This window comes from Pseudonaja textilis, chromosome 10 (genome assembly GCF_049901715.1).
Source record: "Pseudonaja textilis isolate UNSWEBS1 chromosome 10, rPseTex1.2, whole genome shotgun sequence".
In the NCBI taxonomy this organism is placed as follows: domain Eukaryota; kingdom Metazoa; phylum Chordata; class Lepidosauria; order Squamata; family Elapidae; genus Pseudonaja; species Pseudonaja textilis.
Genome location: NC_141999.1, coordinates 23,493,110 through 23,511,297, shown reverse-complemented (window position 1 = coordinate 23,511,297; position 18,188 = coordinate 23,493,110). Strand labels below are relative to the sequence as shown.

Below are 18,188 nucleotides of genomic sequence, written 5' to 3'. Positions count from 1 at the left end.
CCAGCTATCATCTTTTAAGATAGGTGGACTTCAATTCCCAGAATTCCCTAGCCAGCAAGCTTCTAAGATGACTTCAACTCCCAGAATTCCCCAGTCATCATCTTTTAAGATAGCTGGACTTCAATTCCCAGAATTCCCTAGCAGGCATGCTTTTAAGATGGACTTCAACTCCCAGAATTCCCTAGCCAGCAAGCTTCTAAGATGACTTCAACTCCCAGAATTCCCCAGTCATCATCTTTTAAGATTGGTGGACTTCAATTCCCAGAATTCCCCAGCAGGCATGCTTTTAAGATGGACTTCAACTCCCAGAATTCCCCAACCTGAAACTCTACACAACCAACCAGAAGCAGAAAAAAATAAACGTTTTATTTTGAATCTTTTTACACAGCCAGAGTTTGGCTTGAGTGAGAACAATACCAGAAATCTGAGCTGCGCTAGCGATCCCAGAATATTAAATTTCAACCACGTCTATTTGTCCCATCCCCAAACAACCTCCCCCCCCCTTTAAAAAAAAAAATACCAAAGGCTCCTGGGCCATCAATACTGGATGAACATCCTGGGCCTCCCAGATACATAAGCCACAATTCCCTTATTCCCAAGCCAGGGAAGCTAAGCAGGTATGTTGACTGGAGGTTAAGAATGTTCTAGTCCTCCTCCTCCTCTTAAAAAATACAGCATCAGGTTCAAGCAACTCCACCAGCACCACCACCACAAGATTATCAACAGGGGGAAAAGAGGCACCTCCAATAATAACCACCCACCACCAAAAAACCCAAAACAAAACAGCCACCTTATGCATTTCTGCTTTTTGAATGAACAAGATACCAAATCTGGAATCTTCCTTCAGAGTAGAAATCTAGAGATCAAAACCCACTGATCTTATCCTCTTTCCACGGCTTAGGCACCCCCCTTCCATGACGATTTTCAGGGCGAAAATAAAAAAGTCCAAATATAAAATACTTATTGTGGATTTCAGACAGCCGAGAAATGCTTCGCGGCTTTCAAAGCTGCTTGTGGCACCTTCCCCAACCTTCCCTGTAGTCTCAGGAGGGTTATGCTTCCCCTAAGGTCAACGTGATCTTTGGATTATGGGAGTTGGCCTTACGGGCACATCTGGAGTGCCGAAGAACCGCATCCTTATTTAAAGCTGGCTTGCCTGGAGAAAGGCAAGATGGAGACTTGGACACGTTGGGTAAGAATCCGTGGCACTTCCTTCGTGTCACACTTTCTGGCCACGCCAACCCCAACGGCAGCTGGTTTCAGCCCCTCTTCCCTTATTTCTTCTTTTTCTTGCCCCGTTTCGCCCAGCGCTGGTCACCTCCACCGCCTCCTTCTCTCCTCTTCTCCCAGGTGGGCATGGGGGCCTCGATTTCGCTCGGGCGTCCTCCCCGGTCTGGCACGCTGCCCTTCATCAAGACCTGTGGGAAGGAAGGAGGGAGGGAGGAAGGAGACAGAAGGGAGAAGGGAAAGGGAGAGGAAGGAAAGAGAAAAGAAAGGGAAGGGAAGAGGGAGGGAAGGGAAGGGAGGGAGGAGGAGACAGAAGGGAGAAGGGAAAGGGAGAGGAAGGAAAGAAAAGAAAGGGAAGGGAAGAGAGGAGGAAGGAGGGAGGGAGGGAGGAGGGAGGAAGAAGACAGAAGGGAGAAGGGAAGGGAGAGGAAGGGAAAGAGAAAAGAAAGGGAAGGGAAGAGAGAGGGAGGGAGGGAGGGAGGGAGGGAGAGGAAGGAGACAGAAGGAGAAGGGAAAGGGAGAGGAAGGAGAAAGGAAGGGAAGAGAGGAGGGAGGGAGGGAGGGAGGGAGGAAGAAGACAGAAGGGAGAAGGGAAAGGAGAGGAAGGGAAAGAAAGGGAAGGGAAGAGAGGAGGAAGGGAGGGAGGGAGGGAGGGAGGGAGGGAGGGAGGAAGGAGACAGAAGGGAAAGGAAAGGGAGAGGAAGGGAAAGAGAAAAGAAAGGGAAGGGAAGAGAGGAGGAAGGGAGGGAGGGAGGAAGGGGAAGGGAAGACAGGAGAGAGGTAACAGAAGGGAGGAAGTAAAGAGGAAGGGAAGACAGGAGAGGAAAAAGGAAGGAAGCAGACAGAAGGAGGAAGTAAAGAGGAAGGGAAGACAGGAGAGGAAAAAGGAAGGGGAAGCAGACAGAGGGAAAAGGGAAAGGGTGTAGAGGGGAGAGAGAAGGAAAAGAAGGAAAGATGGAGGGGAGGATGGAGAGAGGGAGAAAAAGGGAGGGAGGAGAGAGAAGGGAAAAGAAAAGAAAGGGAAGGGGAAGGGAAGGGAAAAGAAGAGGGAGGGAGGAAGGGGAAGGAAGGAAGGAAGGAAGGAAGGAAGGAAGGAAGGAAGGAAGGAAGGAAGGAAGGCTGAAAGGAGAAGACACCAGCATCCTCCCTCCTCAGCCTCTCCATCCCAAGAATCAACTCCTTTCAGGAGGCAAAGCTGTAGGTGTGAAATCCGGGTTTTGCTTGGCCAAACGACGGTCTGTTGAGTGAACCGCGTGACCTGCCATTGGGCCAAGCCGTGAACCCCGCTGGGGGCTCTCCCTCCCTCCCTCCCTCCCTCCCTCCTTCCACCTCCAGCTGTTTGGTGGCCTGGATGTCCCCTCCAGCTCACACCTTGTTGATAGCACAACTGGTCTTCTTCCGCAAGGCCTCGCTGCTGGTCTTCACGATCCGAGAAAAGTCCTCCCGGGCAGCCAGCAGGTGGGAAAGGCAGACCTGGGAATCCTCCGGCAAAGACTGCCGTAAAGGTTGGAAGGCTTCGGACATGGCGGTGCTTCGGTTCTGGCGGGGGACGAGAGAGGAGACAAACGGGCAAGGCTTCTGAGACAGCTGCGCTCTCCCTCCCCCGACTCCAGCTTGGTCTAATGGTTAAGGCGCTAGACTAGAAAGAGGAGGGAGCTGGTGAGTTCTAGTTTGGTCTTAGGCGCGGAAGCTGACTGGGTGGCTTTGGGCCAATCACCAGGAGAGAGTGAGTTCTAGTTTGGTCTTAGAGATGAAAGCTGGATGGGTGACTTTGGGCCAATCACCACGAGACTGGGAGTTCTAGTCCCACCTTAGGTATGAAAGCCAGCTGGGTGACTTTGGGCCAGTCACCAGGAGATGGTGAGTTCTAGTTTGGTCTTAGAGATGAAAGCTGGATGGGTGACTTTGAGCCAATCACTAGGAGATTGGGAGTTCTAGTCCCACCTTAGGTATGAAAGCCGGCTGGGTGACTTTGGGCCAATCACCAGGAGAGAGTGAGTTCTAGTTTGGTCTTAGAGATGAAAGCTGGATGGGTGACTTTGGGCCAATCACCAGGAGACTGGGAGTTCTAGTCCCACCTTAGGTATGAAAGCTAGCTGGGTGACTTTGGGCCAATCACCAGGAGATGGTGAGTTCTAGTTCAGTCTTAGAGATGAAAACTGGATGGGTGACTTTGGGCCAATCACCAGGAGACGGTGAGTTCTAGTTTGGTCTTAGCTATGAAAACCAGGTGGGCAACTTTGGGCCAATCACCAGGAGACTGGGAGTTTCAGTCCTGCCTTAAGCAAGCAAGCCAGCTGGGTGACATTGGGCCACTCATTCTCAGCCCAAGTCCGCTTCACAGGGTGGTTGTTGTGGGGAAAATAGGAGGAAAGTTTGCTGGATTCATTCGCCGGCCCAAGTTATTAAAAAGTAATAAACATGGGATATGAATTAATGAATTGAGTTAGTTAGTTATTTACTTTGTTATTTCGTTAGTTAATTACTTACTTAGTTTGTTATTTAGTTATTTAATTTAGTTATTTACTTTGTTAGTTATTTACTTAGTTTATTTAGTTATTTAGTTAGTTATTTACTTTGTTTAGTTATTTACTTAGTTCATTTCTTATTTAGTTATTTACTTTGTTATTTAGTTATTTATTCGTTAGTTTCAGAATGAAATCAATGCTGCTAGTTCAACAGCTCCCGGAATGTACCTTGGCTCTCTCAGACCAATGGAAGGATGCAACGGTGACGTCGAAACGGGTCAGCATCATGTGTCTTCGGCACTGGTATTCGGCCCCCAGGACTTGCTTGATCTGGTCCAGGGCTTTCTGGTATTTTTAAGGAGAGCGAAAAGGGGAAGCAGAGATGTTTAAGGTCCATCAGCGCCAAACCAGAAAGCCCACCCGCCTTCTCCTCTCCTGCCATCTCTAGTGGCCCTCCTACCCATTGCTCGGAGGTCAGCGGGGCCTTCAGGAGCGGTGCTGTCCACTGGGGCTCAAGCCCCTGTGCGGCGGCGAGAGCCTCCGAAACCTGAAGGAAGCAAGGAGTTAGCTTTCGTAGCTTGGCGAAGAGAAAGAGGCAGATAATACCACCGTTATTAACCCAATAGTACCGCTTGATAAAGCCTTGGTTAAGACCACACTTGGAATACTGCATCCAGCTGTGGTCGCCACGAGGTAAAAGACTCTAGATCGGGGTGTCGGCAACCAGCGGCTCCGGAGCCGCATGCAGCTCTTTGGGCCCTGTGCTGCAGCTCCCTCGCCCTCCCTTGCCTGGCCTGAGAAGATCTAGAGCAGTGATGGTGATCCTTTTTGTTGTGGTGCGCCAAAAGCATGCGAGTGCCGGCACCCACAATGCGCTGCAGCCTGCCCCCCCCCACGCATGTGCACGCAACCCCTCCCACCCCCTTACCTGCACTGCCTCCCCGCTGATTTTCGGCCTGTTTGAGACCTGTTCGCCCTCCCGGAGGCTCGAGGGAAGCCTCTGCAGCCTCGGGAGGCCGAAAAGTGGGCCTTCTGGAAATACCGGAAGTGCCCGTTTTCAGCCTCCTGAGGCTCCCGAGGCTTCACTTGAGCCTCTGGGAGGGTGAAAACAACCTCCCCCGAGCTCCAGAGGCCCTCCGGAGGTTGAAAACAGGCCCGTTTCGGCACTTCCGGAAGGCCCGTTTCTTGGCCTCCCCCTCGAGCCTCCAGGAGGGCGAAAAAGGCCTCAAACCGGATGAAAATCAGCTGGGAGGTGCATGTATGCGTAGTGCGGGTAAGTCTGGCTGGGGCTTGCGTGTCCACACAAATGGCTCTGTATGCCACCTGTGCCATCGGTTCACCATCACGGATCTAGAGTCCTTGGAGGAATTAGTAATTCAAAAAATTCTATATTGTGCTAAAATGGATAAACTGATGTTAAAATTAAAAGATAAAGAAGAGTTGGAGTATTACAAAATTTGAGATAATTGGTATAAATGGTTGAACAATAGAAATAAGGATAAAGGAGATAAAAAATTATAAATGTATATGAATGTACTGTACATAAAGGTATATAAATGTAGATATTTACATGAGGTTGGTTTTTATAATAATAATGACACAGTACTGTTAATATTAAGATCAATATGTGTAAAAGGTGAAAAAGAACAACAGAAATTATTGCAAACAAAATAACGGTTGCTGGAACTGGATACGTCTAATCTTATGAAAAGGAGGAGTAGGGGTGACATGCTAGCAGTGCCCCAATATTTGAGGGGCTGCCCCAAAGAAGAGGAGGGGGTCAAGCTATTCTCCAAAACACCTGTTGTGGTTAGCCTGCAGCAGGTGCAGACGGCTGAGGAGAGCGAGGACTCAGGTGAGGGGCCAGGACCGTCAGGGAATGGACTGCTGCCTTCAGAGATTGTGGGGCCTGGCAGCAATGATGAGGAGGTTCCCGAGGAGCCTGTGCCAAGTGTGCGTGCGTGCAGAATTGCTCGTAGGAAAGAGCAGCTACAACAGCAGGGGCGACTCAGGAGTAAGGCTGCAAGGTAATGGCCCCTCCTTCAAGGAGATAAAAGCCAGCTGTGAAAGGAACGCACTTTGCAGAAAGCAAAAACGTTTCGAAACTCCAGCCTCGTGGACATTCCAGTATCCTGAATTTGTATTTGAAGATTCTTGTATTGCAATTTATTTCTAGTCTGTTATCTTCTGGCAAGTCTCTCACAGTTTGGCAAGGCTTGTGCTTATCACAGCTAATTATTTTGTAAAAGCATAACAAGGTTTCTGTTCCTTTTGAATTGTGTTTGATTTGTCGGAAAAGGGCGTGGGTCAGAACAGCACCTGAAGGCAGGATAAAGACACACCCTCTTCTTCAAAACCTCCAGGGGTAGAGCATCCACAACTCCTGGAGGCAAGTCGTTCCATCGGTTTTCCGTGCCATTGTAACTTCAGTCGCTAAACGAATGTTTGCAATTCGGGAGTTATGTCCCCTCCCACCCTCTCTCGTCCTGGCAAGCAGCTGGGCCTCTTTAAGCTTTTCCACACTGAAAAAGGAGGCTGAAATATTCCTCCCAGTAGCCTACCTGCCCAGCCCAGGTTTGCCTGCCCTTCGGGTCTCACCTGGGATCCAATGTCATCCATAACCTGAGCCACAGGGGAAGCCGGGTCTGGCTCAGGCATCCCCAGGGCTTGGCAGATCTGATGAAGTTCTCGCACTGCTTCATTATTTTTGTCGTCTTGCTTTGCTGATTGGAGCGTTTTCCTGGCCTGGAGCCGGGCAGCCATCAGCTCCGAGCTCAAAAAATCTGGGATGGATGGAAGGAAGGAAGGAAGGAAGGAAGGGAGAGATGGAGGGGGGAAAAAAAGGAACATTTTGCTGCTTCTTAGTATGTTCCCCACACCCCCGTTGCATGTTTAAATATGTTCGAGGCTATGTTTTTTTCCCCCACTTGCAATGTATGGCTGTGAAAGCTGGATCATAAGGAAGGCCGAGCGCCAAAGAATGGAGGCCTTTGAACTCTGGGGCTGGAGAAGGAGATTCCTGTGAGACCCTTGGACTGCAAGGCCATCCAACCGGTCAGTCCTAGAGGAGATCAACCCTGGCTGCTCTTTAGAAGGCCAGATCCTGAAACTCAAAGACTTTGGCCACCTAATCAGAAGGAAGAGGAAGGAGGAAGAGGAGGAAGGAGGAGGAAGACAGGAGGAGGAGGAGGAGGAGGAGGAGGAGGAGGAGGAGGAGGAGGAGGAGGAGGAGGAGGAGGAGGATAATAATAATAATAATAATAATAATATTTCATTATCCAACTGGGTAACATTATCATTGCTAGAAGAATGTGGGGTCTGAGGAGAAGGAGAAGGGTTGCTGTTCACAAGCCACGATTAAGCTAGCTATGGTGTTAGTGTGATGCTCCAATTCTCTCTCTACTTACAGAGAAGCTGCAGGCAGCGGTCTTGGGTGCTGAGTCTAGCCATGATGTCCCCTGTGGTCAGTGAAGGATACGGGCAATGCAGCTCACTCAGGAGGCCACTTATTTCAATCTGAAATGTCTCGGCATCCTCAGGTCCTGATAGGATGAAATGGCTTAGAGTTGTTTAGGATCAGAATGATTTAATTGAAAAAAAGAAAAAGAGGTTTCTATCATCTCCCTTTAGCCTCTGCTCACGTTTAACCTTTCTGAGTTGCTCGTTTCTAGCTCCTTGTCTTCCATTCCATTCCCCTTCCTTCCCTTTCCCTTCCCTTCTTCCTTCCTTCTTCCTTCCTTCCCTTCCTTCCTTTCTTCCTTCCCTTCCTTCCCTTTCCTTCCTTCTCCTTCCTTCCTTCCTTCCTTCCTTCCTTCCTTTCCTTCCTTCTTCCCTTTCCTTCCTTACCTTCCTTCCTTCCTTCCTTCCCTTCCTTTCCTCCTTCCTACCTTCCTTCCTTTTCTTCCCTTCCCCTTCCATCCCTTTCCTTCCTTCCATTTCCCTTCCCTTCTTCCTTCCCTTCCCCTTCCATCCCTTCCCTTCCTTCCTCTTCCCTTCCCTTCCTTGCCATCTTCCTTTCTTTCCTTCCCTTCTTCCTTTCTCCTTCCTTCCCTTCCATCCCTTTTCCTTCCCCTTCCTTCCTTCCGTTCTTCTCTTCCCTTCCTTGCCACCTTCCTTATTTCCTTCCCCTCTTCTTTCCTTCCCTTCCCTTCTTCCTTTCTCCTCCCTTCCTCTTCCTTCCTGCCTGACTTTTCTCTTCTCTTCCCTCCTCCCCCTTCCTCCCTTCTCACATTCTTTGTATTCTCTATTTGTTCTCTCCTGCTCTCTAGCCTCGGTTCGCAGTCCGAAGTCCCATCTCTGCAGAGCCCTGAATGTGGAAACCTCCTTTCCCTGCTGCAAAGGCAGAAGAGCCCACCTACCCTGCACCGGGCTTACGTCCTCTTCCAGCCGACACAGAGTTCGGAGCTCTGAAACCAGCCACGAGCAAAGCGTCATGAATCGAGGACTGGAGACACCAGCTTCGGCCACCTCGGCGAAGGTTTTCATGGACGGAAACCTACAAAGGACGATAATCAATAAAGCCAAGATAGTATCCATCGGCGGTCCCCAAACTTGGCCACTTTAAGGCTGGTGGACTTCAACTCCCAGAATTCTCCAAGCATTGTTTCTTGTCCTGCCTTCAGAGGAGAATAGGGTGACCTCCACCTGGTTGAGTGGGGCAACCTGTCCAGAGGCTTCTGTGGCCTTGCAGGGGAGGAGAGTCTAAGCCAGTGATGGCGAACCTTTTCGGCACCGAGTACCAAAACCGGAACGTGCGTGCAGGCATGTGCATGTGTGTGTGTACCAGAGCACTGGAAAACCGAAGGGTGAGCTGGCGGTGCATGCATGCCTGTTTTTGGGCCGTTTGGGGGCTGTTTTCAGGCCATTTTGGGGGCCAATTTTGGCAAGAAAAACAACCCGAAAACAGCCCAAGAAACAGCCTGGAAAATGGCCTCTCTTTTTTGGCCGTTTTCAGGCCATTTTGGGGGCCAATTTTGGCAAGAAAAACAACCCGAAAACAGCCCAAGAAACAGCCTGGAAAATGCATTTTTCCTTGGCCATTTTCAGGCTGTTTTTTGGACCAATTTTCGGGCTGATTTCGGGCCATTTTTAGGATGTTTTGGGCTGTTTTGGCCTGAAAACAGCCCCCAAATGGCCTGGTTTGGGTCATTTTTCAGACCGTTTTCCAGCACTCCCGCACCCACGAAGACCAGCCAGAAACAGAAGAGCAGCTGGTGATGGTGCCATGCCCGTTGAGAGGGCTCTGCGTGCCACCTCTGGCACGTGTGCCATAGGTTTGCCATCATGGGTCTAAGCGCTCCATCGCCAGCCTCCTGCCCCTATGGGGCTCCTTCTGCAAACTCCCCTACAAACAGGAGTCTTCAAACTTGGCCATTTTAAGACTGGTGGACTTCAACTCCCAGAATTCCTCCTCTGGTCATGTTAGGCTCAGGAATTCTGGGAGTTGAAGTCCACAAGTCTTAGACTTGCCAAGGTTGAAGGCCCTTAGATTAGATAGACAGACAGACAGACAGAGAGAGACAGAAATGGAGATAGAAGATAGATACTGTAGACCAGGGGTCTCAGACTTGACAGCTTTAAGACTTCTGGACTTCAACCCCCAGAATTCCTCCTCTGGTCATGTCAGCTCAGGAATTCTGGGAGTTGAAGTCTACAAGTCTTAGACTTGTCAAGGTTGAAGACCCTTGTTCTATTCTATTCTGCATTCTATTCTATTCTGCATTCTATTCTATTCTAAACTCTATTCCTATTCCAAATTCTATTCCTATTCTATATTCTATTCCAGGGGGTCTTCAAACTGGACAGCTTTAAGACTTGGGGACTTCAACTCCCAGAGTTCCCCCTCCAGTCATGTCAGCTCAGGAATTCTGGGAGTTGAAGTCCCCAAGTCTTAAAGTTGGCCAAGTTTGGGGACCTCTGCTCTACAACAACCCTGCGAGGTAGGACAGGCTGACAAATGGGGGGGAGAGCGCGGGGACCCCCATTTACACCCCCACCCCCACCCCGTTGGCTGTCCTTAGGCCCCGCCCCCGGCCCCGCCCCCGCTCACCCCTGGACGTCTTCCGCCTCCATGTCTCCGCAGGAATGCCACCCCGCCCTTGCCCTCGAACCGAGCGCCGCTCGCGCAAGCCCTACAGTCCCGCCCTGCAAGCTTTTTTTCCTCCCATTGGCTACACCGTCCGCGCGCTTCCTACTGACGTCAAACGCCCCCCGCCAATGCAAGCACGGGCTTGATCCTTCCCCTCCCCGCGAGCCGCCAATCCGAGGCGGCCCTTAAACCCTTGCGAGACGCCTGGGATTGGCCGACGGCTTATCCTAGCAACCAAAGGGCCTCCTCCCAACCGTTGGTTGGATTTTTTGTTTTTCTTTTCTTCCCGGCCAATCGGGAGTGAGGGATTAAAAGGGGGAAAAAAAAAAAAAGCATCGCATCTCAGAACGCCCGCAACACCCTTCGGCCAATGGGAAGGCGCCCTCGATGACGCTCTCCCCCCCACCACCCTCTTCACTATGGCAACGTGCCAGACACAGGAGAGTATCGTGGGGGGAAAGAAGTATCAATCGTCGACCAATCGGAGCGCGCGGACTGCTGCGGGGGCGGCCTTTGCAGGAACAGCTGGCCGCCGGCTTCCTTGAAGAGCATCCCGGGAAGAGGCGCTTCTAACGCGGGGCCGCCTGCTTCTGAGCGGGTGCAGAGTTCTTCCTTGGACGCCGAGCTTTCGTCTCAGGGGAGGCGTAGGTTTTACGTGTGCATGCACAAACACGCGTGTATATACACATAGAGGGTGTTCTGTGCCTAAGTGGCAATTGGTCCGAGTGCATTAAGAAGCCAAAGAGATAGATAGGTAGATATATTGGTAGATAGTTATAGAGATAGATATGGATAGAGAGAGGAATAGATAAATATAGATATAATATAGAGATAGATTAATAGATAGAGATAGAGATATATAGAAATAGAGATAGACAGAGATGTGTGTGTGTATACATATACGTATACATATACATATACATATACATACATACATACATACATATATATATATATATATATATATATATATATATATATATATATATATATATGTTTTCACATCACTCTGAAAAGCAAGAGCCAAAGACAGAGGCCTGATGATGATGAATGAGACTTCATCGAAACGTTGCCTAGACACTTTGAATCTTACGCGGAAAAACCCGAACAACCAAAGATCCATATATATATATATATATATATATATATATATATATATATAGTATTCAGCTTTGTTCGGTATTTTCCCACGTCATTATAGTTGTGCTTTTAAAGTTGTAGCGATGTTTCGGCAGAATCTCATCTGCCATCATCAGGCTTCTGTATTGTGTATACAGTATGTGTGTGTGTGTGTATGTGTGTGTGTATATATATATATATATATATATACACACACACACACACACACTGTATATTCCTCTAATCGTTGCCAATCTTAATGCTGCCCAGAGGCCCTCAAGAGTGGCGAGAATATAAATTTAATAATATTTTTTCCTTATTAATAAGAACGTTTTTTTCTCTGTGATTGTTAATCTTAATTTGAATCTATATCTATATATAAAAGCGAAATACCACTCATGCATCATCACCAAATCTCCAGAACTGTAATTTGGCACATATCTTCCTCTTGGCTTCTAGGGGCTCACTAAGAAGGGATTTTTTGAATGATCATCAGAGCATTTAGAGTATTTTCTATATTATTATTATTATTATTAACACGCTCTGATGCTAAGGAGTTCTACTCCCCCTCCCCACCTGGAAAGAAATCTGTTGCAAATGCAAAACACAAGCAGGGGGGAGGGGTTTCAGCTTCAATTTCAGAGCACCAAGTAGGTTTAGTACAGAACAGTTGAGCTAAGCCACGCCCAGGCTCCTTGCTGTCTCCTTCCTGCTCACACAGCAAATACTGTTTCAGTTTCCAAACAGCCCACAACTCTCACACACTGACAGGACACTAGCCAGGTGAATATTAATGGATGCTGGTAGGCAGAGGCACAATCCCCGCCCCCCGCTTATTTTCCTCCCAAAAAATTAAGCCCGACCACACAGTTTTGTAACAAAGCACGGGTATTGAGCTAATGCCTTTATATTATGTTTTAACATTATGGTAAGCCGCCCAGAGTCACTCGAGATAGCGGAGGCAATATAAACTTAATACATAAAATGATTATTTTTTTCCTTTCGCCAATTGGAGGTGGAGACCCTCTTGAGAGCTGAATGCAAGGGAATTTCATTTTAATATATGCCGATTAGTATACATTCAACGTGACAATAAAGTTATTCTAAGTCTATTCACCGAAGGAATTCAAGAAGTGTGATGTATGATGTAGAGGATGGAAACCGAATTCAGCTTTTAAATAATTAGGTGAAACCAACCTACCAAAACAGAATTCTACAGTGCTTGTCAGTATGGAGTTTTAAGATTGCAACTGAGAGTGAAACAGACTCTTGTGGACTAGTAACTTGGATCAGTCTTGTTTATGACCGTGACTGTAGTTTATTAAGCTTTAGATGATGATGGCTTTTCCAATCCAAGGAAACGGATGTTTACTCTCTGCCCAAGATTTTAGAGAGGAGCAGCAGAAAAGGATTACACCATGAAAGTTTTAAAATTGGTGAAGATAGAATTTAAAAAAAATAAAAAGGTGAGGAAACGCTTTATGTTGTTGCTGGAAAAGAAACCATTTCAGTACGCGGCGAGGATAAGAATGCAAACGCCAGGCTGCTTCCATTAAGTGTAATGGTGTTTTTTTTTTCCTTTTTAATTTACAATCGTACAGTTTTAAATAATAGAGCATTCCTTTCCAGTGCCCTCTGTGCCATTCTTTTAAAAATATTTTTTTTTTTAAATACACAGAAATTCCAATACCGAATATACAAATCTGATAAAATTACTTAAAACAGGAAAGAAAATTAGCTTGGCAACCACATTAGGGGAAAGAAGAAGAAGAAGAAGAAGAAGAAGAAGAAGAAGAAGAAGAAGAAGAAGAAGAAGAAAGGAAGGAAGGAAGGAAGGAAGGAAGGAAGGAAGGAAGGAAGGAAGAAAGAAAGAAAGAAAGAAAGAAAGAAAGAAAGAAAGAAAGAAAGAAAGAAAGAAAGAAAAGAAAAGAAGAAGGAACATAAACTTGTAGCTTGGTTTCCGTTGCCTCCTTCGCAAAGGCCTAAAACAGAAAGAAAGCACCTGCCCACAGGTAAGGATGGATGCCACCTTCCCTTCGCCCCACCCGCCAGCCTTCCCCATTCCTGGCCATTGTTCTTAGCACAGCTTTCCCCTTGTTGAGAGCTGCCATGTTATCGAGGCATTCAGAGAGTTGCAATCCTAAACGATTCCGTGCAATCCCAAGGATGGGTGGCTGAAGCAGTTGCCCCGCGAATGAAAAGCGGCCTCTGAAATTCAGGATTTTACCTGTCCAGTTCTGGATCCAAGCAAGAAATTAGAATTAACATAAATAAATAAGGAGTCGGAGCTGGAAAAAAACGGACACGCCCCAGCCGGATTCGATCGGTTGAATTCTCTGAATGAGATGGGAGTTGGAATAAATCTGTGTTGCTCATCAGAGATTGGGGCCCCAAGGAAAAGAAAGAAAGGGAAGGCAATCCCTTTCATTTATGCAAAATTTTAGGCTGAGAAGAGTCAAGGAACTTTTAAACTTCCTCAACTTCAATCTTTAATTTAGTGACTTGAATCTACAACTGGGCCAGGGGAAAAGTGACTCACGACCATTTTTCACGCTTAAAAACCATTGTAGCATCCCTACGGCCGTGTGCTCAAAAATTCAGATACTTGGCAACTGGCATGTAGTTAAGACGGTTGTAGGAACCCAGGGCCATGTGATTTGGCAGCCTTCAAGTCAATAGGGAAGTCAGATTCACTTCCGTATCCGTGTTGCTAACTTAAAACTCCCAGAATGACAACCTGGGGAATTCTGGGAGTTGAAGTCCACAGGTTTTCAAGTTGCCAAGGTTGGACACACACCTCACTCCCCCAAATAGCTCCTTAAGACAGGGGTCCCCAAACTTGACAATTTTTAAGACTTCAACTCCCAGAATTCCCCAGGCAGCCATTTTGGGTTTTTTCAAGTTAGCAACAGGGCTATGCTAGCTGGGGAATTCTGGGAGTTGAAGTCCACAAGTCTTAGAAGTTGCCAAGTTTGGAGACCTCTGCCTTAAGACCACACAGTTCTCAGATGCTTTGAAGTGCTTAAACGGTGAGTAAACAGGCATAATTTACATCCAAAGGATCCGATACTGGGGTTGCGTCGATAAACTTCCTAACGAAACGACGGCATGTTATATGGTTGGATGGATTTTTGTGCTTTAGAAATTTTCACTGGAACGGAACACAGGAGAAAGTGTTGTGGCTTAGGAAAGGATGCATTATTGATGGCAAAAGGGGGGATCTCCCCACCTCCAGTGTCATTTTCTGCAGTTCAATTCTGCAATTGAAAAAACCTTTGTAAGGCCGTTTGGAATTCACGGGACCCCAAAAAAAACAACCCACCCCAAAACAAAATTCTTCGGGTGCTTCTCAATAGCCCTGGACTTTACAGCAAGAAGTATGCGATCCTCTCCAATCAGTCTAACATTACAAACAGGAAGATAACAACAAGGTGTGCGTTTTTGTGTTTTTGGGTATACCCTGTAAACCGAACCCTGTCCGCGCTCTATGTTTAAAAACAGCAAGAAAGACCATGTTTAAGCATGAAATTCCACCCCGAAATTCGTCGCGGCGCCCGTGGTTTTTTTTTTTGCATTTGGGTTCAAAAAAAAAATAATAATAATTGGGGCTTCCAAGTCACCTATTTTTCTGATATTTTTTGCAGGCAGCAAAGGAGAAGCCTTTTGAAACAAGCCGTACAAAATCTCAGAAGCAAACCATGTTGATCCGGGCTTGGCTTTCAGGCAAATCACAAAAAAATCACAAAAAAACATAGAATTGTATATATTAAGGGCAGGATGCAGGTGTCATCTTAAGTCGTCCTAAAGATGTTTCTTTCCCCCAAACTGGGATATGCATCTTATTATCCCATAATAGGTTTTGACCTAAATGAGGAAATGCACCCCACCCCTGTTGTGTTCTCTTTGTCATCCTTCAAGCTCGACGTATCCCACAAATACAAGTCATAAAAATTCTGGAGACTCCCTAAGCCAGTCTAGAGCTAAGTCCTTGACTTAAACATACATCATTTAGTGTCTGAAGTTACAACGGTACCGTCAAAAGCGACTTATGAGCATCGCTGTGGTCACACGATCAAAATTCAAACACTTGGCAACTGGCATGGACTTAACGACGGTGGCAGTGTCTCTTTTTGCAGCCTTCTGACAAGCAAAGTCACTGCGGTGATTCACTTAAGAACGGCGGCGAGGAGAGTTGCAAAACTCACTTCGAACAACTGCCTAGCTTAGCAACAGACCTTCTGGACTCAACTGTGGTCATCAAAAGACTACCCATATTTTGCTGTTGCTTGGGATGGGATGGGCAAAACAGGAAAAGGAAATCTGCTTTTAATGTGCTCTTCTTTGCTTAAAAGATTTCATGCGTTCTCACAGGCAGCCCCAGTTCCTTAACCCATCATGCATCTTCCGCTGGGTTCTGAGCAGAAACGGCAAGGCAGAAAACTAAAACATTTAAGAATAAAAATGGCCCTTTTTACATTTTAGTTAAAAACTACCAACTCAAAACATTTTCCACCAGACTTTAAAAATGACCACATTGAGGAACGAGCCAATCCTCTAGATCAAGGACCTTGGCCGTTTTTTAAGACTTGTGGACTTCAACTCCCAGAGTTTCTCAGCCTTGCACGCTTGGCTAGGAAATTCTGGGAGTTGAAATCCACAAGTCTTAAAGTATCCAAGGTTGGATACCACCCCCCTCGGCTAGCTCTTAACCAGCCTACAATTTTAACACTTCTAGATGTCGAAAACTCACACACAAAAAAACCCTGATGCTCAGATTTTAAAACACAGCCTGGGCTATTTTATTTTATTCTTTTTTTTTTAAACCACTCCTTCCATCCGGCCCTTTGCTAGAGGAAATCAGCACATCTGCTTTAAATGTATTATGCAAACTGTACCGTCTGCCTATCAGATTATTTTGCATAATTCTTACAGTTTGGAAGCTTGGGGTTATGAAAGAAAAAAAAATCGGTTTTTTGCTTTGGAGGCAAGGGAGGAAAAGGGTTGAGAACTGCTAAGCAGGAAACAGTAAACCTAAATGGAGCTAAATGAGGATTTCTGAAAAATTGAACTTTCAGGATTTTTAAGTGCTCTAATTCCACTGGTGGCTGGACCTGAATATTGTTGACAAACAAGGAAGAGGTCTCTTTTTTAAGATTTAGGAAAATATTGTCTCTGCCCACCTGAAGACCTAAGATCTGTTGCCTGCAAACCAGATCTTATTTTTCCAGGTAAGCCAAGCCGCATCTCGACACATCTTTTTATGCACCGAAGTTTACCCACTTCCACATCTTCCTTGAAACGTTTAAGAAAAATATAACCTGGTTAAAATATTTTGTGCGTTCGCGTCAGGGATTGCCTGTTGTGCGTTGATGTGCCACCTGGACACGGGCAGAAAAAGGTTGTGGCCCATTCTAACTGGTAAAGCATAGAGAGAAAGGAAGATTAAGAGACTAACAGAGTTGGAAGGGGGGGGGTCACTGGAGGACTTCTAGTCCAACCCCCCCCGCCGCTCAACCAGGTTATCGTATACAGGCAGGCCTCGACTTAGAACCATTTGTCAAGCGACTGTTCAACGGGACAACGGCACTGAAAAAGATGACTTACAACCCAGTCCTCGCACTTACAACTGTTCAGCGTCCTCACAGTCACATGATCGACATTTGAGCACTTGGCAACCAACATATATTTCTGATGATGAGACTTTCCGAGCAAAATCATTGGAGGTGGGGGGCGGGGGCGGGCAGGGGGAACGATACTTACTTAACGACTGCATCATTCACTTAACAACTGCAGGGATTCAACTATGACAAAAAAAGGGTCATAAAATCAGACACAATTCATTTAAGGAGCAGCTTGGCGAGCTGCAGAAATTGTGGCGCCTGTTGTAACCATAGTAATGCAGTCGTCCCCCCGTATCCGCCCCGGGATTAAATGGACGAGGTGTCAACTAAAAAATACTCCTTTGGCCTTTGAGTTGCCATCGGAAAGGGAGCGAGGGAAAAGCAGCGCATTCTTTAAGTGCCTCAGATAATCACCTTGGCAGCTCAAAGTTGTCGGCGCACAAGAATATTACCGGAGAACATGATGGAGGACTCTTGGCTATGGAGGTGTCCCATTGGAGAATATACATCCAGGGGGTGGGGGGGGAAGAGCAGGGTCAAGGGGGGAAAGGAATGATGTATTTTAGTGTCGGCTGCACCCAGCTAAAGCCAACATGGCCACTCCTAATAAATCAATTTTTTTTTTAACTCTGAGAGATGCGGTTAGAGACTTACGATTTGAATGAGAGTGGATTTGTTGGGAGCCCTGACACGAGGGAAAAACAGCCAGGAGAAAGAGGGGCCTCTCCCTGTTTCAATACGTTTTTAATGGCCGTGTTTGATTTTTAGCCTGGAAGCGCCCGAGAGACTTCCGTAGTAAGTCTGGGATGCTAAGAGTTAATAGTACAGGTAGTTCGCGATTTACAATCATTTAACCACAGTTCGAAGCTAGTTGACCTCAGGGAGAAAAAAGTGACTTACGACCTGTTCCCTGAAATTACAACTACTGCACCACTCTTGCGGTCATGCGATCACAATTTGCAACCTTCCAACAAGTAAAGTCACCTAACAATTGCGGTCCGGTCACAATGACTCACATTACAACCGTACCGATTTTACGAATGGAAATTCCTCTCTCTGATACGGTTATAAGTCGAGGGCTACCAGCAACGGCAACTGGGGGGAGGGGTGGTGGTGAAATCTCAGAAAGAGCAGGCCGATGGCAAAAATTGGGAGTCCCGGGTAACCGCTAGACATGCAAAGATAATCGTGGGGGTTTCTATCCCGTCTTCAGGGCAGGCGAATTGACGCCAATCCGCAACACGCACACATCCTTCTCCGGTGGGCACCAACCTTCCAAACTAAACACAGCCTGAGCAGAAAACTAGAAGGCCGAGCAAACAGGATGGTTTCAATATGATTTTTTTTTTAACCACCTGTGTCTTTGGACTACAATTTCCAGCAGGCCCAGCTGGAATGGTGAAAGAAAAGGAGAGGGAGACCAGAGGTGGTATTCAACCGTTTCAGACCAGTTCTGGAGAACCGGTAGCGGAAATTTTGAATAGCTCGGAGAACCAGCAAACCCAGCCTCTGTCTGGCCCCACTAACCCCATCTATTCTCCGCCTCCCGAGTCTCAGCTGATTGGCTGGGTCTCCTTTGGTGGCCCTGCACAGGAGAACGGAGCTGGAAAGCAGGTCAGTGGAGTGGGGAGGGAAGGGGGATTTTGCAGTATATCCTTCCCCTGC

The 18,188-nt window shown here is 47.0% G+C and overlaps 1 protein-coding gene across 2 annotated transcripts; it reads right to left on the bottom strand.

Annotated features, from left to right (window-relative positions):
• Window positions 1-347: 347 nt before the first annotated feature.
• Window positions 348-9,870, bottom strand: TSLIG3C (tRNA splicing ligase complex subunit 3C). Of its 2 annotated transcripts, none has more exons than XM_087940191.1 (8): window positions 9,745-9,870; window positions 8,054-8,190; window positions 7,103-7,237; window positions 6,294-6,478; window positions 4,156-4,242; window positions 3,924-4,040; window positions 2,599-2,866; window positions 348-1,418 (listed from the first exon to the last, which is right to left on the bottom strand). In XM_087940191.1, exons 1-8 carry the CDS (start codon window positions 9,765-9,767, stop codon window positions 1,315-1,317), a joined length of 1,056 nt encoding a protein of 351 aa, XP_087796317.1. In that variant the 5' UTR covers window positions 9,768-9,870; the 3' UTR covers window positions 348-1,314. The 2 variants fall into 2 exon arrangements, with proteins under 2 accessions (XP_087796317.1, XP_087796318.1); XM_087940192.1 differs by having other exon boundaries at window positions 2,599-2,766.
• Window positions 9,871-18,188: the final 8,318 nt, after the last annotated feature.